We start from the raw sequence: 22,750 nt of genomic DNA, 5'->3' as shown, positions 1-22,750 counted from the left end.
GCATTGAATTCCAGCACTGGGGTGGAGGCAAAAGAGTTTAAACTTAGGTCAACTAAGCTATATAGCTGAGTTCAGACCAGTCTGGGATACTTGGGAACTTGTCTTGGAACAAAAAGAAATGAACAAATAAGCAAAAAAAAAAAAACAACAACAACAACAACAAAAAAAACCTACCAAAACAATCATTATCTTTTACTTTGCTCAAGCATGTTTCCTTTTCTTGTGTTAGACCTTTCTCTTTGTTCTGATGCCACCTGGTTTTTCCTGTCCTGAATCATTGTAGCCATTTCTGACTCCTACCTTTTTGTGTGTATCTCGTTTTTATTCCTGTGTGTCAGTCTAGCCTAGCTCCCCTCCTGCCTTCCCTCACTTGACTGAAATAGTCTTTACAGTCTAAGTCTTGGCCTGGGAGGAGCAGCTGACGAAAGGAGGGATTGTTTTGGACAGTGAGTGGTTTTAGGAGATGCAGTCCATTGCTGGAAGACTTTTGCTTGTATGTTTGTTTGTTTTCAAGATGTATAGTCCTGGCTGTCCTGGAAGTCTCTCAGTAGACCAGCTGGCCTTGAACTCAGAGATCCACCTGCTAAAACCCCTGAATCTTGAGTACTTTCGTCCTGGGTTTTTTAACCTTCTTTGTTTGAGGCTTTCAGATAGTGTATTGGCAAGATATTATGTCCTTTAGAGAGACTGAAAAGCTTTTGGATTCTACTAGAGCTAGCGCCAGCATTGGACCCAGTTGATGAGGCCCCGTAGTATCTGTCAGTCCATGAACATCCCCCCCTCTTTTTTTTTAAATTACAATAACCGAGTTGAAAACACTCAGCTTAGTATCTATAATGCATCTGCTGATAGACTTGAGCATAACCACATTTTTAATTTTGGTTTTGGTAAATTGCTTAACTTTGGCTCATACATAATTCAGGATATACTGAATACTGTATAGACTATTTACTAATAAATAAGCATGTTTTAGCAGTTGTACTGCTTTCTCTATTAAATGTTAAAATGAGTGTGAAAAACAGAACTTACTGTTGTTTCATTAATAATTTTTAAAGGAATGTGCAGGAGAGGCTGTTCTCGGGAAAGAGCTGTGCACTGTGGATGAGACACTCAGCCCTCATGCAGGAGAGGCCGTTCTGGGGGAGAAGCTGTGCACTGTGGATGAGACACCCAGCCCTCGTGCAGGAGAGGCTGCTCTGGGGGAGAAGCTGTGCACTGTGGATGAGACACCCAGCCCTCGTGCAGGAGAGGCTGCTCTGGGGGAGAAGCCGTGCACTGTGGATGAGACACCCAGCCCTCATTATCGTCACAGTACAGATGATGCGAAAGGTGGCTTTGACCTGGCTGACTCCAGAAAACGGGATTCAGAGTCTCCTCATCAAAACAAGCATTTGACTTCAGATTTAGAAACAGTTTTGAATGTGGATAGATGCTTAAACACGGAGACTCCTTCAGTGTTCATCCAGAAAGGTGGGAGTGTTTCATCTTTGAAGACTAATGGTGACAATGGAATTAATTCTCCTGATACTCTGTGGTCACCAACTTGTGAAAGGAGAGCATGTGAATTTTATGAGTCTGTTACAAAGTCTAATGACCGTAAGTGAACTATTTCATCAAAAATATAATTTAAGAAGTGTATAAGATGTTTATATATTTAGAATAGACTGATCTTCCATGTAGAACTCTGGAACATTTTAATATTTTCATGGATTTTAAAAAATTATTCTTTTTGTTTTTCCACGATACGGTTTCTCTGTGTAGCATTGGAGCCTGTTCTGGTACTCGCTCAGACCAGGCTGGCCTCGAACTCAGAGATTTACCTGCCTCTGCCTCCCAAGTGCTGGCATTAAAGGTGCGTGCCACCACTGCCTGGCTCTTTAACATTAATATTATTATTATTTCCTACAATACATTCCAGCTGCAGCCTTCCCTTCCTCCACTCCTCCCAGTCCTGTTCTCCTTTCCTCCCCATTTCCTCTTCCCTAGATTTACTGCTCCTCCATTTCCCTTTAGAAAAGAGCAGGATATCAGCATACAATAAGATATAACAATGTACGGCATAACAGTCTACAATAAGACTAGGCACAAACCCTCATCACAGTAGAAGGAGAAGGGTCCCTACAGTGGGCAAAATAGTCAGAGACATCTGCACTGCTCCTGTTAGGAGTCCCACAAACCCCCAGGTTCAACAGCCATTTAATACATTCTGGTCACATTCATTCCCACCCTCTTCTCATCCTCACCCACAAATTCCTCCCCACCAAGTCCTCATCTCATTGATGTTTTTTGTATGTTTGTTTTTGCTTTGTGTCCCATTTAGTTTAACTAGAGCCAGGGTATATATTTTTTTTCCTTCAAGACAGGGTTTCTCAGGTTTTTTTTCCCTAGCTGTCCTAGAACTCACTTTGTAGACCAGGTTGGCCTCGAACTCAGAGATCTGCCTGCCCTTGCCTCACGAGTGCTAGGATTAAAGGCGTGTGCCACTACCACCTGGCTAGTGTGTTAGTTCCCCTGGGTAAGACAGGACCCTATGAGTTCCTCCTCAGGTTATTACAGATTTTAAAGATTTTTAAAATAATACTACTATTGCATGATTGTTGCTCAGAAATAATAATGTTAAGCAGACATCTAGTGCAAATATACTTTTTTAAAAAAATTATTTTATTATGTATACAGTGTTCTGCCTACATGCCAGAAGAGGGCACCCGATCTCATTATAGATGATTGTGAGCTATCGTGGTTGCTGGAAACTGAACTCAGGACCTCTGGAAGAGCTGCCAGTGCCCTTAACCACTGAGCCTTCTCTCCAGCCCCCAAAATGTACCTTTCTGAGTATTTTTTCCTATTATGTCGCATCCTCCATTATAGACTTTTGGGTAAGCTTCGCTTGTTGCCATCAAAATGATATTTTTCTTTTTTGGAAATGGATTTTCTTTTTTCTACCCCATTTGAACAGACTTCAGCACAATTGTTAAGTAAGTTAGTTGTTACACACATCATTCAATGGTTTTGGAATTTACTTTTTAGAAGCAGATCTCTCACAGAACATAGTCTACCAAAATGAGGATGGCAAATGGGTCACTGACCTTGCCTACTACACATCTTTTACTGATCAACAAGATTTACAGATGTCTCCAAATAATGAAACGAATGAAGACTTCAGATCTGGTAGTAAGTATGTGGACAACCAAGTTTATTGTGCCAGGTTCTTGGTTTATGATGATGTTTTGAGACTAGTCAGCTTGTATTGGTCAGTCATATAAAGTTCCTTCTGAAATATAATTTTTGCATTCTGGAAATTTTTTAATGCAAAGGATATTGAAAGCAGTTACAAGGCTTGGTGGAAGGAAACAAAGGATGCGGTTTTATTTACTCCTGTCTGTTGTTCTAACAAGTAAACATTTAGGGGAAAGTGTTTAACCAGTGAAAAATTCAAGTGACAAATGAGATTATTGTCTTAGATTAGTTAATAGTTAGGTTTATATTTTTCTAAAAATATGAAATTCTTCTTCCTTAATGTCCATGGCTGATTTTTTTTTTTTTTTTTTGGGGGGGTGTTTCGAGACAGGATTTCTCTGTGGTTTTGGATCCTGTCCTGGAACTAGCTCTTGTAGACCAGGCTGGTCTCACAAAGATCCGCCTGCCTCTGCCTCCCAAGTGCTGGGATTAAAGGCGTGCGCCACCACCGCCCGGTCATGGCTGATTTTTTGAGAAGCAGAAAAGGCAACACTAGAGTATTGGAGATAATTAACTGAGAAATCTCTTAGGAAAAGCATTTTGAAATAATATTAAGTAGAATTTTGAGGTGTCAATCCAATGCTTTTTAAACACTGTGCAATGGTTAACTCATATAAACAAATTAAGGTTCTTCTATGTTTTCTTCCTATGGGCTGAGTTTCCTTCTTGCCTTTTCTTGACTGAGATTTGGTTGGTTGATGCTTTCACATTTTACTATAGTGTTTTTAGCTTCTTTTGAGTTATAGGTCCACAGAAACATATCTGTATAGATTGTACTATTTTGCATCTAATTTTGGGGGCTTTGTGGTTCTTTTGATGTTCAGTCATAGGTCCTCTGTTATGGTGATTGCTTCAGCAGACATATACCCAGTATCATTCTGGCAACAGGAATCCTGAACTGTGTTTGGCTCATTGATTTTCCTTACTAGACATAGAACATACTTAATATAATTATATAAGTCATGAGAATGGAAGTTTTGCATACTTAAAAAAATTGTATTTCAGAACTAGAGAGTTGGCCAATGGATAGAAGTGCTTGCTGTGCTAGCGTGAGGGCCTGAATTCTGATTCCTAGTATTCATGTAAAAACTGGGGTTGGAAGGTGGTAGGTGGAATCAACTTCTGGCCTCCATACCAGACCAGATACCTGCAGAGGTGCAAACCCCCACACGTATGTGCACCTATTCCAATAATAAAGTGTTTCCTTAGTATTTCATTTCCTTAATTTTTTGGTGTGTTAATATAATATAATTATGTGAACTTGTTCTTTTTTAAGCTGAAGCATTGGATTTAATTGCAAAAGATGAAGAAGAATTTAATAAAGAACATCCCTTTATACAGGTTTGCTATTACTTGTTCTAACCTAAGTTTAATTTTTTTTTGGTTTTAATTTAAATTTAGATCAAAAAAATCTCCTCCCCCAGCAGTTACTATAGAGTTACTTAACTTTTTTTTTTTCACTTTATGACAACTTTTACTTTTTTGTTCTAAACTGCTAGTTGAAAACTGATAATAGTAAAATATATCTTGGGAGGGGAGTGTAGGCTCCTGGTATAGCACTTACTTGGTACGTGAAACCCTGTACTGCATTTCCAGTGCTATATATAACAGGACTAACAACAAAACAGTGACTATATTTTTATTTTAAAAAAGGTTTGCATCTATTTATTCTGTGTGTGTCTATGGTAGGAATACTTAGGGCCAGCATGTGTGTACATGGCACATATGTGGAGGTCAGAGGGCAACTCTTGGGAGCTGGTTTTCTCCCTTCACCATGTGTCCTGGTGATCAAGTTCAACGTCTCAGGCTACTAGCCTAATGTTTTCAAAAAGAATCTTTTAAAAAATTACCTTTAATTATGTGTATGTAGTTTAAGTATCTACATTTGAGTACAGGTAGCTGCAGAGGCCACAGGTATCAGATTTTGTGGTGCTATAATTGCAGGCAACTATGAGCCACCAGATGTGAGTGCTGGGAGTGGTTTTGGGATCCTCTGGAGGAATAGTGCACACTCTTAACCACTGACCAATTTCTTTAGCCCCTAAACTTAACTTTAATTTACTTAACATCTAAAGTTTCCATGGATATCTCTGTGCTTTTTAAAAATACATTTTACGCAAGGTAATTCTCTTTATGCTTAGTAAAGATGTGCATATTCTAACTTGTATCAGTTAGTATTTGATTGAGATAGTGCATATTGTAACATGGATACAAAACTGAGATCTTCTATAGACTTTAGTAGCTGCTCATCCTTATGTTTTATCTAAATGCGTTGGGCCACATTTTGAAAAAAAATAATTTTTAAGTTTTCTTAGTTCTTTTATTTTTAGCTTTACACATTAGAAGAACAGGGAAGAACCTTGTTGATGGAAAAAATGGAATAATACCTTTTTTTTTAGGACGAAAAAATAGATGTTCAGAATACTTCAGCTGCACTTGATGCATCCTGGGTAGCTACAGTTAATTACCATTTGTTGAGAAAATCACTTGGCACGTCAGATTTCGACAAAGACGATGGCAGTTACCTACGTTTGTCACTAGGAGAGTTCTTTGCACAAAGATCTGAAGCTCTTGGTTGCCTTGGTGGTGGTAGCAGTGTGAAAAGAGTAAGTATGCAATGTGTTCAAAGTAGTACAAGTCACTCGTGTCACTCTGTGGCTGGACACAGTACCCGGGACTGGACAGGGAACATAGAAACACTTATTTTTGGCTCTCAGCTCTGGAGGCTGGGAAGTCCAGGATCAGATGGCCACATGTGGTCAACTTCTGGTGAGGGTCCTGTGCCATTGTAGCAGCTTGTAATGAAGGTGTGTGTGTGTGTGTGTGTAGTGTATGTATGTATGTGAGGGGGGGAATATGTGTGTAAGAGAAAGCAAAGAGAACCAAACTTAATTTAGATAAACCACTTTTGCCTTAACTTGGTCACTTTTCTGAAGCTACCCCAATGTCTTCATGAGGGCACATCCCTTTTAGACGAAAAGCCTCTGAAAGACCCCACTACCTCACAATACCATGATATTGGGCACCAAACCTCTGTATCATTTTTGGTGGGGGACCATAGTACCAGGTGTTTTACTTTGAATGTTATGATGGCATAGTTAGAGCATTGCAACTGTAAGACTAGGAACAGACTAGGAACTTCGTAGAATAGTAGTTAAAAGCTTACATTTTATAATCAGTCAGACCTGGCTTCAGTTCAGGTTTTTGCCTTACTAAGTCTATGACACTGAACTGTCTTCTATGCCTCAGTTTCTCCATTTCTAAAGTGTAGTGCTGTTTCATAGGATGTGTAAGATTGTACTGTGTTGCTACATATGAAGCAGTTATCACTCTTGGTCTTCTTAGATGGTTGATTGGTAGGTAGATTTCTAGGACTCATTTATTCCACCATCTTACAAAGATGTTTTCAAATAGGTTTTGATTTTAAAAAATGTGATAGGTACAGAGAATTTTGGAATGAAAGAAGTTCATATAGAGGCAGGTACTATAAAGAATAACTGAGCAGCCGGGCGGTGGTGGCGCACGCCTTTAATCCCAGCACTTGGGAGGCAGAGGCAGGCGGATCTCTGTGAGTTCGAGACCAGCCTGGTCTACAAGAGCTAGTTCCAGGACAGGCTCCAAAACCACAGAGAAACCCTGTCTCGAAAAACCAAAAAAAAAAAAAAAAAAAAAAAAAAAAAAAGAATAACTGAGCAGAAAGCTGCTTCATTGTGCTGCTTAGAATAATGTCTAAGAGGATGACATTGAACTGCATCAAATGGTGAAAAACAGGCAGCCCTCCAGAGATGTAGAGAGCCAGTGTTAACTGGTAAAGGAAAACCATTTGTGCGAGGCCCAGAGGCAGGTCTCAGAATGGTTCATCAAAGGCAGATAGGACTGAAGTGAGGGGCTAGGGTGAAGGTAGGAATGGTAGGATATTAAGAGATTATAAGTCTTTTAAGTCCAGCACTGGGGAGACTGAGGGTCCCAAATTGAAAGCTAAAGTGAGCTGAGCCATATGAAATTATCTTTAAAAAGTAATAAATAACAAGGATCTGATCATTTGGGCTTTGCTGCAGGGGGTCTCAGATGAACTTCCAGGAAGGACTAGGAGGCAGAGAATATCTAGGTCATGTTGTCTAGGTTCAGTTCCATATTGTCACTACCTTTACCAGAGGCTTGTATGGGGGAAAGCCCTAAAACACAGGAGGAATAGGAGTAGACGTAGGCTTAGTAAGGGGGAAGAGAGGTGGTGAAGGCTGGGGACAAGTATGACCTATTATAACATGAAAAGTGCAAGGATTCAAAATTTATTCTACATAGGGAATTTGAGTTACAATAGAATTTTTTAAATTTTACATTGTAGGTGTTTGGTTTGTTTGTTTGTTTTGTTTTGTTTTTCGAGACAGGGTTTCTCTGGTTTTGGAGCCTGTCCTGGAACTAGCTCTTGTAGACCAGGCTGGTCTCGAACTCACAGAGATCCGCCTGCCTCTGCCTCCCAAGTGCTGGGATTAAAGGCGTGCGCCACCACCGCCCGGCTGTAGGTGTTTGTTAAAGCTGAATTCACTAAGGGTAAGATGGTAGTAAAATGACTAAGATCCATTCAAAGAAGGAAGGTTTAGAGTCATGGCTTCACTCCATGGTGGTTTGGCTCTGATGCTTGGAGTTGTGTCAGCACTTCACATCGTGCAGGAGTATGGCAGAGGAAAGGAGAGCGAAATAGGAGAGCAGAGAGGGCAGAGGAGGGCGGGAGAAACAAGGAAGAAAGTGACTGGGGTCCCAATGTCCCCTGTAAACAAAGGCATGACTGCTCAATCCCAAATAATCACACAAAAGCTTATGTTAATTACAGAATGTTTGGCTGACAGCTCAGGCTAATTATTAACTAGCTTTTTAACCCGTTTGTATTAATCTACATTTTGCCACTTGTCTTCAAGGCCCTTTAGCACATCTTGTTCCTCTGGCAACTTTGCATCTCCCTTGACTCCGCCCCTTTTCCTTCCCGCATTTTCAGTTTGGCTTTCTTACCTAGCCTTACTCTGCCTTGCTATAGGCCAAATCGGCTTTTATTATCAACCAGTGAGAGCAACACGTATTCACAGTGTACAGAAGGATTATGCCACAACAATCCTCTTCAAGGGAATGCACTCAACAGTACAACTGTCTTCTACTAGGAACCAACTCCTAAAGATTCCATCACCTTTCATCAGTGACACAGGCTAGTCACTAGGTCCTTAGGATATAGGCCTTTGGGGAGCAAGCCAGATTCAGACTATGGCACAGTATAATGAAATCACAATTTCTTAAACTTGAGTAGAACATTTATTTATTTACATATATGAGTATTTTTACTTTTTGTATGTATGTGCATAGTGTGCATGCATGGTGCTTGTGCAAGTTAGAATAGGAAGTTAGATCCCCTGGAACTGAAATTACAGATGGTTGTGAGCCTTCTGGTGAGTACTGTAATTGAACCTGGCTCCTCTGGGAGAACAATCAATTCTTTTAACCATTGAGCCATCTCTTCAGCCCCCAAATTAATTTTTAAAAGTTATATGTATATACCTGTGTCTGTATGGATTTTTACACATCCATATAATGCTTGCAGAGGCTAACGGGGATGTCGGAGACCCTGGAGCTAGAGTTAGAGGCAGTTGTGAGCTGCCTGATAAGGATGTTGGGAACTAAACCTAGGACCTAGTACACACTCTTAACTACCGAGCTATTTCTCCAGCCCTAAGAGCCTAAGTATGAAACCACACTTTATTTTATTTTATTTTTGATTTTTTAAAAAGATTTATGTATGTATGTATGTATTCATTTATTCATTCAGTCAGTCAAGTATCCTGCCTGTAGGCCAGAAGAGGGCACCAGATCTCATTATAGGTGGTTGTGAGCCACCATGTGGTTGCTGGGAATTGAACTCAGGACCTCTGGAAGAACAGTCAGTGCTCTTAACCACTGAGCCATCTCTCCAGCCCCTTATTTTTGATATTTTAAGACAGCATCTCTCTTTGTAGCCCTGCTGTCCCAGAACTAGCTTTGTAACTCAGGCTTTCCTTGAACTCACAGAGATCTGCCTGCTTCTGCCTCCCAAGTACTGGGAAACCACACTTTTGAACTATCTTATCAATGTAGTGAATTAAAAAATAAAATACATAAAAGAGTAGATTGGTGTTTTTGAGATTATGGAAGAAATAAAAATAACCATTCTTTTTTTGCTTTGTCTTGTTTTTGAAGCAGTGTCTCACTGTGAGGCCCAGTCTGGCCTTGAACTTGTAGTTTTCTTTTTTTTTTTTTTTGGTTTTTCGAGACAGGGTTTCTCTGTAGTTTTGGAGCCTGTCCTGGAACTAGCTCTTGTAGACCAGGCTGGTCTCGAACTCACAGAGATCCGCCTGCCTCTGCCTCCCGAGTGCTGGGATTAAAGGCATGCGCCACCACCGCCCGGCCGAACTTGTAGTTTTCTTATCTCACTCTTTGTTCAGATGCAGTTGTGTGCCATTATCCTTGACTCTGAACTCTTTTAATATAGGGGATGTAGTTAGCCCTGGCTAACCTGAAATTTGTAGACCAAACTAGGCTTGAAATCAGAGACCTGTCATGTCTCTTCCTCCTAAGTGTTGGGATTATAAGCACGTACCACCACGCGTAGCTTTCTGAATTCCTTCCTTAACAGATGAACATAGCATTAGATATTAAGAAAAGAGGTCTGACTCAGAACTTTCATTTTGGTATTATGAATTTTCACATATTCAATTTACTGGGTTAATGGAAGAAACTTCCAAATGAATATCAATCAGAAGCTGAATTCATATTTTAGATCTGTGATATGAGAGCTCTGTAAGAAAGCACAAATTCAGTTCTCTTTAACAAGGCCCTTGAGCCTGTGTTTTTCTAAACTTGTATGAAAGTCAGTGGCAGTATGCTTAATTTCAAGGCATATTTTCTGCAGGTTAATCTATAGAGCAAAATATGGTATGTTTAAGTTCTACAGCATTTTGCTGCCCTCCCCCCCATTCAGAACAGTCCTTAATAAATAGTGACTGTCCTAACAGTTACTGAAGACTGACTAAAGTGTTACTTGTGAATTGCTTGTGTTTTTAGGCCAGTTACAGTGGTTAAGTGATAGCTAGGCCTGAAGAAACAGAAGGTTTTGTCTGAAGCATCTCCTCCTCTCCCTGTGTTGGCTGTGGAACCCAGGTCTTTCCCTGGGCACGGCAGGTACTGCCATGGAGAACCACCTCAAAGGTTCTATCTGGGCTTGAAGTTAAATGGCAAGAGTAGATTTGTTGAATCATTTTGATGTTTTAGTAGTATTAGATAAAATAATCTAGAGCTTTTCAAAGTGGTTGGAAATTAAAGAAAATTAATTTGTGTCTAATTATTTTTGCAGCCATCATTTGGTTATTTTATTAGATCACCAGAGGAGAGAGAACCTTTTGCGTTACTAAAACCTGATGTCTCAAGAAGTAATTTGGAAAAAGAAGTGACTCATCTTCACCAAGGTTTATTTTCAGGTAGTGGGTTAAATAAAAGACTTGAAAGAACTGTTATCTTAACTCATAATCATGTGAATCATGTGATCATACTCTGAATGAAGATGTATACACTGCTTTGTGACTTTTCAACATTGAGTGTAGATTTGTTGTTGTTTTTTTTTTAAATTTTTTGTTTTCTGGTTTTTCGAGACAAGGCTTCTCTGTGTAACAGTCTTGGCTGACCTGGAACTTGTTTTGTAGACCAGGCTGGCCAGAGAACCTCATGCCTCTGCCTCCTGAGTGCTGGGATTAAAGGTGTGCGTCACCACCTCCCACCATAGATTTGATTTTTATAGAACCTCACATTTTCTATTCAACTGAAAGTGGGGAAGACAGCCCAAATCCACCTAGATTTTTGTATAATCTACTATAGCAAATGAAAATAATTTCAAATGACCTACTTAAATTTGGCTTATTAAATTATTACTGTTAAGGAATAATAGAAATTATATTCATCGTTTTTTGTTTGTTTGTTTGTTTTTCGAGACAAGGTTTCTCTGTGCTTTGGAGCCTGTCCTGGAACTCAATTCTGTTTACCAGGCTGGTCTTGAACTCACAGAGATCTACTTGCCTCTGCCTCCTGAGTGTTGGGATTAAAGGTGTGCACCACTATTGCCTGGCCATTTAGAAAAGTCTTTGAAATTTATAGTGTAATAGCCTACATATAACATAACATTCCTGTGATATCTATGCGAAAGGTTTTTTTTTTTTAAATATACTGTGACTCATTTAGAGTCCTTTTTGTCTGAATTTGTTTCTTTATATTTATTTATTTTTTAGATTTTAATTCTGTTTTTATTATATTTCTGTTAAAATCATTATTATGTTACTGTACCATGTTTTTTATTTTGAGTCACCAACCAGCTCCCAAGTCACGACACGAAGACTTATTATTAGTTTTGAATGCTCAGCCTTGTTTAGCTTATTTCTGGTTAGTTCTTTCAATGTTGCCTGGTTTTCTTCATTTATGTTCTGCCTCGGGTTTTTTACCTTTCTTCCTCCTGTATGTTTCTATTTATTTATTTATTATGTATACAATATTCCGTCTGTGTGTATGCCTGCAGGCCAGAAGAGGGAACCAGACCTCATTACAGATGGGTATGAGGTACCATGTGGTTGCTGGGAATTGAACTCAGTACCTTTGGAAGAGCAGGCAATGCTCTTAACCGCTGAGCCATCTCTCCAGCCCGGGAAAGGTTTTTTGTTTTGTTTTGTTTTGTTTTGTTTTGAGATAGAGTTTCTTCGAGTAGCCCTGGCTGACCCAGACTCACTCTGTAGACCAGGCTGGCCTTGAACCTACAGATCCTGAAGGTGTGTGTCACCACTTCTGGCTAATAGAAGGCTAACTTTAAGTTAACTTCCGTTGTTAGCTAAATTGAGCCATTCCTGTTTCCTAACCCAATGTCTTTTGCTGCGAATATGATATTGTATACTATGTGCTCCATTCTTTTTTAAAATTTTCTTATTTTATGTTTATGTTGTTTTGTCTTATGTATGTCTGCATCATGTGCATGCGTAGTGCTGTGGAGGCAGAAAATGGCATCAGATCCTCTAGAACTAGAGTTATGGACGGTTGTGAGTTGCCAAGTGTATGCTGAGGATTGGATCCGGGTCTTCTGGAAGGGCAGCCATCTCTACAGCCCCAGGATGTGCTCCATTCTTAAATAGCCTGTATTCAAACACAGGACTTAGGATAAAGGGTCTATGTGTGTAGTTAGTTCTTTTTTTTTTTTTTAAATTTTATTATTATTATTTTTTATTTATTTTTATTTTTTGGTTTTTTTTAGAAAGTGTTTCTCTGTAGCTTTGGAACCTGTCTTGGAAGTAGGTCTTGTAGACCAGGCTGGCCTTGAACTCACAGAGATCTGCCTGCCTCTGCCTCCCAAGTGCTGGGATTAAAGGCTTGCGCCACCACCCACCTGGCAGTTCAGTTTTTATCATTCTGAAGAAGTATATAATTTTGAAACCAGTATTTGAAACCAAAGTATATTAAATTAGTTTATATGAATATTTGTAGGGGAGACTAAAATCCAGAGACTTCCTTCTATTCCCGGCCTTTGTCTAGATGTCTGTCATTGAAACAGTCTTTCTGAAGACAACTTATGTTTGCAGTACAAAGATATTTTTCTTGACAATTAATCATTTTGACTGGTACTTCTTTATCTCAGATTATTTATGAGAAATAATACAGGCCTTTAAGTTGAATATTGTTTATTTCCTATAGGAAATTTAAATGAACAGTCCCAGGCGCAGCTCAGTAAAGGCTCAATTACACTGCAGGCTGAAGAACTACAGAGTACTCCACAGGGGGATGAGAATGATGTGACACTGACTGCCAACGGGAGCAGAACAGAGGTAGCTCTAACTCTTCTAAAGGACTCAGTGCCTTGATAGGGTTTCAGACCACCTGAGGAAAACTTGTGTCCTTATTTTCCTGGCTTCAGTCTTATTACAGTGTCCTTCAAATGAGAACATTTTAAAAATCAGTTTGTAATGTACATATAGAAGAATATATAAAACAGTATTACTAGCCATTTGAGTAGCTCTGTAGTGGTACTTCTTTGTTTTAATTTGTATTCCTCTGATTGATTGCTAATGAAGTCAATACTTTTATGCTTTAACTGATTTTACATAGTTTTTTATGTGACGTTCCATTCAGTGGATTTCCTTATATATCTGGTAGTTCACTGATCTTTTTACTGAATTTCTTGTCTTGTTTTCCTAATATGAACGTTTATCTAGTATGGATTTTTCCAGAGAGCATAGTTTTTGCTGTAGCCAGTGTTTTGTCTTTTGTTTCATGTGTTGCTACATCGTATTTTCATTATTGAGTATTCTTCCTTCTTCATCCCTCTCAATCTACCTGTATCAGTACTTTTATCTCTCCCTCTCCTGCCGATCTTCCTTCCCATTTGGCTGTGCTGGAAACTTAACACATATTTAGACCAGCATTCTTTGATATCCCTCATCCTGTGCAATGCATTTCTAATTCCTTAGGCCCATGAAAAAAATTTATCTTGCTTAGTTTTCAAGCATTTATGAGATTTTTTCCAGATTTTTAAAAAATTATTTTTATTATTTTATATTATTCACTATTTTTAATTATGTGTATGAGAGGGTAGGGACTGTGTGTATATATGAGTGGCTGCCTACCACTGGGCTTAAGTTGCTGGCAGTTGTGAACCACCTGGAATGGGTGCTGGGAACTGAACTCTGGTCCTTTGTCACAACAGCACATGGTCTTATCATCCACTGAGCTGTCTTTGCAGATTTAATTTTTGTTTTTTATTTATTTATTTTTCTTTCCAGGATTTAAAATAATTGGTTTTAGGTTAATTGTTCTGTGTTTTCAATATTTTTGCTCTTAGTCATTTAAATTTTATCAAGACATATTAAATGGATCTGGATTTGTTCAGTTTTAAAAATGCAGTTTGTTTGCTTGAAGGGAACACCTGTCGTATAACTATTGCCTACTTTCATTTTTTTTTATTAATGTTTTTGTTTCATTGATGCGAGCTTTGTTAAATAAGAATGCTAAAGTTGATTGCATCTTAAAGTTATTTTGCTTTCCTTCAGTTATTTAGGTTTTAACATCATACACTATGACTATATGTTTGTCTGTTACTCATTATGAGTCTGTTTTAGCTTTAAATTTTTGAAGCTATAGTTTTAGGTTCATATAAATCAAAATTGTCTAGCTAATCAGCTTTGACCATTGCACACATCTCTCTCTGTTCCTGTTGTGTACCCTCCCAGGCTGGTATCAGCCATGTAAATACCAACTTTTTCCCTTAGAGTTGTCATGCTGTGTTGTACCCATAAATTTTTGATAGTTAAAGACAATACATTTATTTATTTCTGTTCCCATGCATGTTTCTCAGAGTGTGTGTGTAAAGATGAGAGGACAAATTGCAGGAGTCAGTTCTCTCCTGCTATGTACCGTGTGGGTCTCCAGGCATTGAATTTAGGTTATCTTGGAGGCAATTGCCTTTACCCACTCAACCATCTTGCTGGCCCTTTATACTTTTAATCTTCCCTTGTTCTTATTTTGGATGCTTCTCATTGAAGAATATAGAAAAAGATTTTTAAAAAAATCAAATTTGTAGCATTTGTACCTTTCTTTCTTTATTTCTTTTTTTTTTTTTCTTTTTCAAGACAGGGTTTGTCTGTAGCTTTTGGAGCCTGTCCTGGAACTAGCTCTGTAGACCAGCCTGGCCTTGAGCTCACAGCCTCCTGAGTGCTGGGATTAAAGGCGTGCGCCACCACTGCCCGACCTTTGTACATTTCTTCAGTGCAATTACTAGTCCATGACCATTTGAATCTTTTCACTTTCTTTGTTCCTTGTTTCCTCTGATCTTTATTCTTTTTCTTTAGGTATTCCTTTGGATTGTATGTGACTGTGTTTTATTTTTCTATTAATTTCCTACACGTTTTTCTATATTATTGATTATCCAAGAAATTATACCCTGTCTCCTTGATTTACTAATGTTTAATAAAATCTTCTCTTCCTTTCTTTCTGTTTCCTTCCTTCCTTCCTTCCTTCCTTCCTTCCTTCCTTCCTTCCTTCCTTCCTTCCTTCCTTCCTTCTTTCCTTCCTTCCTTCCTTCCTTTCTTCCTTTACCTACCTCTCTTCTACACCCCTCTTTCCCTTCCTCCCTCCTTCCCTACCCTCCCTCCCTTTCTCCCTCTTTCTCTCCCTATGTGCTTGCTTGTTTGTTTGAGACAGTGCCTCTTGTAGCACAAACTGGTCTTGAACTCGTGTAACTGAGAATAACTATACTCTTAATCTTCCTGCATATACCTGGGCACATGGGGTTCTTTTAAATATACTGTTGGGTTCCAATTGCTTTCGGCAGGAGGTTACCATTATGTATCCTGGTACACCAGAGGTGAATGTTTTAATATATGTTTATAGTTTTTACTGTTGGACCCATCTCAGTTTTATACCTGTGATTCCAATTATGTCTTACTGTGCCCAGTTTATAAATTTAGGTATGCATAGGTATGTATGTTGCCTAGGAATAAGCATAGTGTGTGTGTATGTATGTGTGCATATATCTATATATCGATAGATAGATAGATAGTAGTTTGGTGTCCCATCTGTCCTTTCAGACATCCATTAGGAACATAATCCTTGGATAGGAGACTACACTAAATAAAGATTAAACAAATTTCTACTTGTTCTTATAAGTAGAGTGAGTTTGTTTAATAAAGGTTTTTTATTTTTAGGACATTTTCTGCAGTAATAACAAACTTGAAGAACATAAAAGCGCTCTATCTGGCAGTGGAGATTCTGTACTTAGAATAAGCACCATTGCTTCAGCCATTGCCGATGTGTCTGTGAGTACTGATCCTGCCCAGCTGGTTGCCATGATGAAGGCACTTAAAAATAAAAGAAGAGACAAGACTTTTCAGGATGACGATACTCAAGAGGACTGTTCCACGTCTCATTTCTTAATTAATGATGTAGAAAAAAGTAACAGATTCAATGCATTTGATATGGAGAAATACCTTACAAAAACAGAAGTTAGTAGCTGTGAAGGTACATGGGAGCCCTTTTTGAGAGCAGGCACGTCTGACATTTGGGATTTATGTTTGCTCAAACAGCAAACTGTTCAAGACATCAGTATGGCAAATGTTTGTGCTGCTAATGTAAGGCAACCCAAAGCAGATTCAGCAGCTGTTTTCTATGGTGAAAATACGGAGAGTGAGACTCAAGAGTCACTTAGAACACTAGCCTCTCCAGATTCAGGTCTTTCGAACATGAGCGAGAATAGAAGCACAGTCATAGGGAGGAAGGCAGGCTCCATTGACGAATTACCAGATGTGCAGACCATTGAGAAAGCTGCCTCAGTTTCCATTCCAACACCCGGTAGTTACTCATCAGTAAGGAATCCCAGAGTACCGTCCCTTCGCCTTTTAGAAAAACGTGAGGAAACACAAGATAATAGAGAACACCGAAGGAAAAAGGACTGTGTCAGTGAGACAAGCAGCAGCGACAAGCGCGTCACTTTTGAAGAAGATCGTATAGTCTTACCTAAAAGTGCTGGTAGGTATCAGTGATCGATCACGTTTAAATTGTGTGGTTTTTGTTATTGTTTTCTGTTCTTATTGGAGAATATACCTTTCTGATAGATTTGACAATTTCCTCTCCTGAGAGTGGTGGATCTGGCTTTGAAGACCAGGGGCGATTCAGACTGTCTACTACACCACTCAGCCATTCTTCGCCTAGTGAAATTTCTGGCAACTTATCAGGGTAAGTGCTTACTTAACTTTATTTCTGTTTATTTCTATTATTGAGAATTTCACATAATGTGTTTTGATTAGGTATGTCCCACCTTGATTTTTAAGTTTAAAAAACTTGTGCTATATATAGGAAGATTAAATTGTAAAAAAATCATTTTTAGGTTTATCTCTTTTGTTTTTTGAGACAGGATTTCTCTATAGCACTGGCTATCCCGGCACTCTCTTGTAGACCAGGCTGGCTTTGACCTCCGAGATCTGCCTGCCACTGCCTCCCAAGTGCTGAGAATTAAAGGTCTGTGCCACCATTGCCTGGCTAGGTTCATCTCTTAAAGGTGGTCCCTAAAATATCTTTTCAATTTCTTTACTTTTAATTTTTTGAAATAACGTCTGTGCCTTGCCTTGATTTCAACAGAAATCTTCCTGCCTCTGTCTTCCCAGTGCTATTTCTTCAGTTGTTTCCCACACAATATTTTATATTGAGAAAGGGCCCATTCTCCTATTCAAGCCACTAAGCTTTGGCCAACAAGCAAGCCCTTTAGGTTCCTCCTCTCTTTGTCCCCAAGCTGGCATTATAGATACATACTGCTACAGCTGATGGATTTTTTGTTTGTTTGCTTTTGTTGTTGCTTTTCTTAACATGGGTGCTGGGCATTCAAACTTAGTTCCTCAGGACTACCTGGAAGCACATTAATCACTGAACCATCTCCCAGATCCTATATTCTGCTTTTCCGTATTTGTTGGTTTTTTTTTTAAAAAAACAACATGAAAAGTAATACTATTTCAGAATGCATATGAACCTGTTTTAGTTTCCTTTCTGTTGCTGTGTTAAAACACCATGACCAAAAGCAACTTAGGGGAGAAAAACATTTATTTCAGCTTGTACTTCCAGGTCACAGTCCATCATTGAGGGACATCAGGGCGGGAACTCAAGGCAGGAACCTTGTGAATGCTGCTTGGATGTCTTGCTCGCTGACTGACAGTCGTGCTTAGCTAGCCTTCGTATACAGTCCAAGCCTAGGGATAGTGTCACCCAAGACAGTCAAGTCGGCCCCACAAACACGCCAACATTCCAGCCTGGTGCTTCTAGACTGCCAAGTTGACAGTTTAATGCTAACCAGGACAGGGACTTTCGTGGTTTATTCAGTCTTTCTAGTATTGCTTAGTGTATCTTTGTATTTTACTGTCTTCCAAGATTATTTTACTTCATGTGTATGAGTAACGTATAGATGTAAGTGTTAGCATGTGTGTTCCTGGTGCTTGAGGAGTCTAGAAGACATTGGATCCCCTGTGGAATTATAGGTAATTGTGAGTTGCCACGTGGGTGTTGGGAATTGAACCAAGGTCTGTAAGAACAGCCAGTGTTCTTAACCTCTGGGCAATCCCTCCAGCCCCATGTTTTGTTATTTTAATAACATCAAAATGAATAGTTTTTTTTTTAATTTTTAATTCTAAAAATGTTGTCTTTTCTGGCTTCATAAGAGATCATTTAAGTGTTTCTCTGTTGAAAGACTTAAATGAACAAATTTGAGTAGCTACTGAAATGACTGAAAATGTTATGGTTTAGAAAATAATGGATTTCAGAGCTAATCTACTAACTTTCCCCAAGCTGCCTTTTTTTTTTTTTTTTTGCTGTGTGAATTCAGGCATCATTTCTGAAAAATTATTTTTCCTTCTTCATTCTCTTCTATCCTTAGGAGGGAACGCTCATGATACATTTATGGAGTAAATTCTTAAACTTGTGTCTGTGATTGTACTCACATTCATGAAGATGTATAAGCTTCATTGCCTGTTTACAGGTCAGAGGACAACCTGTAGGAGTTGGTTTTCTCTTTCCACTTTTTGGGAATCAAGCTCAATCCATCAGGTCTGGCAGCAAGTACTTTTGCTTGCTGAACCATCTCAACAGCCCTCCCTAGGCTGTGGTTATTCAGCTTGCTTCCCTTCCGAGATCTAGACTGGAGTCTCTGATATGGCTGCTGAAAAACAAAATGAGATAGAAGTAACACCAGTGTGTGTTTGTGGTAAATAGATGTGGGTTCCATAGCAAAGGCTCTGTCTTTTTTGCTTGTCTGTCTGTCTGTCTGCCTGCCTGTCTGCCTGCCTGCCTATCTATCCATCCACCTGCCCGTCCGTCCATCCATCCGCCCGTCTGTCCATCCATCCATCCATCCATCCATCCATCCATCCATCCATCCATCCATCCATCCACCCACCCACCCACCTATCTATCTTTGTGTTGGCATTGGGTATTGATAGCCAGGTTTTTGAGCATGATCCGACATTGCGCCATATTCTTAGCCTTCATCCATTGAATTTTGTTTTAGTTAATATATTGTGAATTTCTTCCTAAGCCAGAGCATAGTATTCAACAGCATGGTTTGGGGTTTTTGTTACATGTTAGCGGTGTGAACAAACATTCTACCGTTGAATTATATCCTCAGCATGGTTTTTAGTAGTTAAAGAGTTATGTTGTAAGCTTGTGCCGTGTCTTAGTTCCTTTTGTATGGCATTTGAGCTTCCTACTTTATTATCAATAAGCATAGCTTTTATGAAGTGTTATATATTTATCAATAATTTTTTTCTTTCTGGATGAATTTCTCAGATATAGACTGAGTCAATGGGTTTTTTCCTAGGTGTGTGTAATTACTCAGGCAAAAGTTACTCACTTTACGTTTTGATTAGCATTTTTTAAAAATGGTTTTATTAACTGCTGTATATCAGGTATTCAATAAATTTTTATTGAATGAATAACTAATTGTTATGTGTCTATATATGCTATTTATTAATGAAAATGAGACAACTTTTTCTTAAATGGTAGCTTACCAGGTAGGTCATCAACAGGAATATAATTGATTATTTTAATTAAAAATGGAAAATTTGTGATTGAGTTACTTCAAGCTTATAGCTAGATAGTAGTGGTCATTTGCTAATACATATTCTAACATCATGCTTCTGTTTCTCTTTCAGGTATGCTCTGGAATCTCTTAATTTAGCTCATCACCAGAAGCCCCACTCAGAGTGTGAGTTGTCTGAGTTGGCATGTTCCCATGCTGATATGAGCAGGCTGACTTATGTGTCTGAACAAGAAAACACCTATCCTATCACAGCTGCTGCTGAAAGCTTAGAGGACCACAAGGTAGGTGTCACTTGGACTGTTTCTTTAGTAAGCCTTCAAGATCAAAAGTGTTAGTGACGTTTGACTCAAACTGGAATTCTGACCTGTTCAACTTCCATGTTGCTGTTCTGTATCTTTAGAGTAAATTAATGTATGTATATATTTATACTTAAGTCTTGGCATTGACTCTTGCCCACTTCAAAAAGAAGCATCTTTGACCAAGGAAGAGAGCAGCATTGATTGGTAGGTATAAACATAAATATTTAGGAGATACTTTGACAACACATGCTTTTAGCAAAACAATAGTAGTAGGTTCCCCTAGGTCCCATGACCTCCCTGGCCATGGGCTTTTGACCAGATTTACAGTGTCTCAGGTATGAATTCCTTCCCATGGAGTAGCCCACAAATCCAGTCAGAAAGCAATTGGTTACCCCAGTAATAGTCATGCCACTATTGCCCCAGTGAGCGATCTCTCTTGACAGATCAGTATTGTAGTATGCATGGTTCATCACTGTGTAAGTCCATTGATAACTTTTCCTGTGGTCAGCATAGCATCTTTCAATGTTGTGAAGGTTTGCCAGTAGGGAGGAAGTTTTTGGGTCAGTTCTAGCTTTATTTTCCTATGCTCTGCAACCAAAGTGTGTTGTGTCTTTAGTAATAGGTTTTTACCATCTAGTTACAGTGAGCACCGAAGAGCAGTGGCAATAGCATGTGTTGTTTGGGGGGTTTCTAGGATCTCCCTGACCATTAACTTATAGAGAGGTATTCTGTACCTGGCACTGGAATTTCCAAGCTCATATCTTCTAGGTGAAGCATTATTTGCCTGTACAGTGTATCTCCATTCAAACTTTTAAAAAAAAAACTTACATTTTTATTTATTTATTTTATTATTATTATTTGGGGGGGGGGGTTGAGATAGAGTTTCTCTGTGTAACAGCATTTTCTGTCCTGGAACTAGCTCTTGTAAACTAAGCTGTTCTTGAACTCATAGAGTCCAGCCTGCCAATGCCTCCTGAATGCTGGGATTAAAGGCATGCACCACCCACCACTGCCCAGCCTAAAATTTACATTTTTAATTATCTTACCAAGTAGTAGTGGGGTTCCATAAGACTTTTTGTTATATATCCTTAATTTAAATTAACTTCCCCCCATCCCCTGAGTCTCTGTTTTCCTAGCACAGTGTTTATCTGCTGAGTGATGGGGCCTGGAAGCCTCTCTGCCACTCTCTTGGATTACTAGTCCTCTTTAACCCTATTTTCTTCACCCTGGTGAAGGCTATAGCACGAAGTCAGTGCTTGTTCAACACTCGGGACATATTTTTGTATTTTTGTTACTATTTAACTAGTTTCTGTTTAGTATATCTTTGTTTCTTTTCTCTTTCTTTTTTCTTTCTTCCTTCCTTTTCTTTTTTTTTTTTTTTTTTTTGAGACAGAGTTTCTCTGTACTCAACTCACTCTGTAGACCAGGCTGTCTTGAATGCACAGAGATCCGCCTGCCTCTACCTCCCAAGTGCTGGGATTAAAGGCATGCTCTGTCACCACACACTTTATATCTTTTTTTCTAAAGCTTTGGTTCAAGTTACAGTACAACCAAAATGATAAATGAGATAGCTTGTCTGCCACTTACACTTTTATTTACTAATTTATATTATTTTTTATAAAGTTTACAAAGAATCCTTTAATTTGAAAAATATTAGCTGACTTTGGTTCTTTTTAAGATTTATTTATTATGTAGACAGGGTTTTGTCTGTATGTGTACCTGATGGCCAAAAGAGGCCCCCAGACCTCATTACAATGGTTATTAGTCACCACATGGTTGCCTGGCCCATGTGGTTACAGGGCCCATGGAAGAGCAGCCAGGGCTCTTAACTGCTGAGACATCTCTCCAGCCTGTCTTTGGTTCTTTATGTAAATGTTTTTTTTTTTTTTCATTTTTTTTTTTATTCTTTTTTACTTAAAATTTCCAACTGCTCCCCGTTTCCCATTACCCTCCCCCTCCTCCCACATATTGCCCCCTCCCCCTGTTCCCCTCCCCCTATCCCCACTCCACTTCTCCTCCCCCTAATCCACTCCCCCTCCCTCTCGATACTGAAGAGCAGTCCAAATTCCCTGCTCTACATGAAGACCCAGGTCCTCCCACTTCTATCTAGGTCCAGGAAGGTGAGCATCCAAACAGGCTACGCTCCCACAAAGCCAGTTCATGTATTAGGATCGAAACCTAGTGCCATTGTCCTTGGCTTCTCATCAGCCTTCATTGTCCGCCTTGTTCAGAGAGTCCAGTTTCAACCCATGCTTATTCAGTCCCAGTCCAGCTGGCCTTGGAGAGCTCCCAATAGATCAGTTCCACTGTCACAGTGGGTGGGTGCACCCCTCGTGGTCCTGATTTCCTTGCTCATGTTCTCCCTCCTTCTGCTCCTCATTTGGACCTTAAGAGCTCAGACGGTTGATCCAAATTGGGTCTCTGTCTCTCTCTCGATCCATCGCCAGATGAAAGTTCCTGTGCCATTCTCCTTGGCCTCTCGTCAGCTCTCATTGTCCACCACATTAAGAGAGTCCGGTTTTATCCCATGTTTTTTTCAGTAGCAGTCCAGCTGGCCTTGGTGAGCTCCCAATAGATCGGCCCCCCTGTCTCAGTG

General features: G+C 39.3%; 1 protein-coding gene across 5 annotated transcripts in view; it reads left to right on the top strand.

Annotated features, from left to right (window-relative positions):
• Cep192 (centrosomal protein 192) overlaps positions 1-22,750 on the top strand; it is an 88,921-nt gene that overhangs the window by 17,759 nt on the left and 48,412 nt on the right. For 4 of the 5 annotated variants that reach the window (XM_057788473.1, XM_057788472.1, XM_057788475.1 and 1 more), the window contains 9 exons: positions 1,056-1,596; positions 3,028-3,171; positions 4,514-4,578; positions 5,637-5,843; positions 10,610-10,733; positions 12,979-13,109; positions 15,984-16,803; positions 16,890-17,010; positions 19,968-20,136. In XM_057788473.1, coding sequence (XP_057644456.1) covers positions 1,056-1,596; positions 3,028-3,171; positions 4,514-4,578; positions 5,637-5,843; positions 10,610-10,733; positions 12,979-13,109; positions 15,984-16,803; positions 16,890-17,010; positions 19,968-20,136 — 2,322 coding nt within the window. The remainder of the gene's footprint in view (positions 1-1,055; positions 1,597-3,027; positions 3,172-4,513; positions 4,579-5,636; positions 5,844-10,609; positions 10,734-12,978; positions 13,110-15,983; positions 16,804-16,889; positions 17,011-19,967; positions 20,137-22,750) is intronic. The other variant, XM_057788474.1, reaches the window with a different exon arrangement.

This window comes from Chionomys nivalis, chromosome 14 (assembly GCF_950005125.1).
Source record: "Chionomys nivalis chromosome 14, mChiNiv1.1, whole genome shotgun sequence".
In the NCBI taxonomy this organism is placed as follows: Eukaryota; Metazoa; Chordata; class Mammalia; order Rodentia; family Cricetidae; genus Chionomys; species Chionomys nivalis.
The sequence above is the reverse complement of the archived record's forward strand: the minus strand, read 5'-3'. Positions and strand labels throughout refer to the sequence as shown.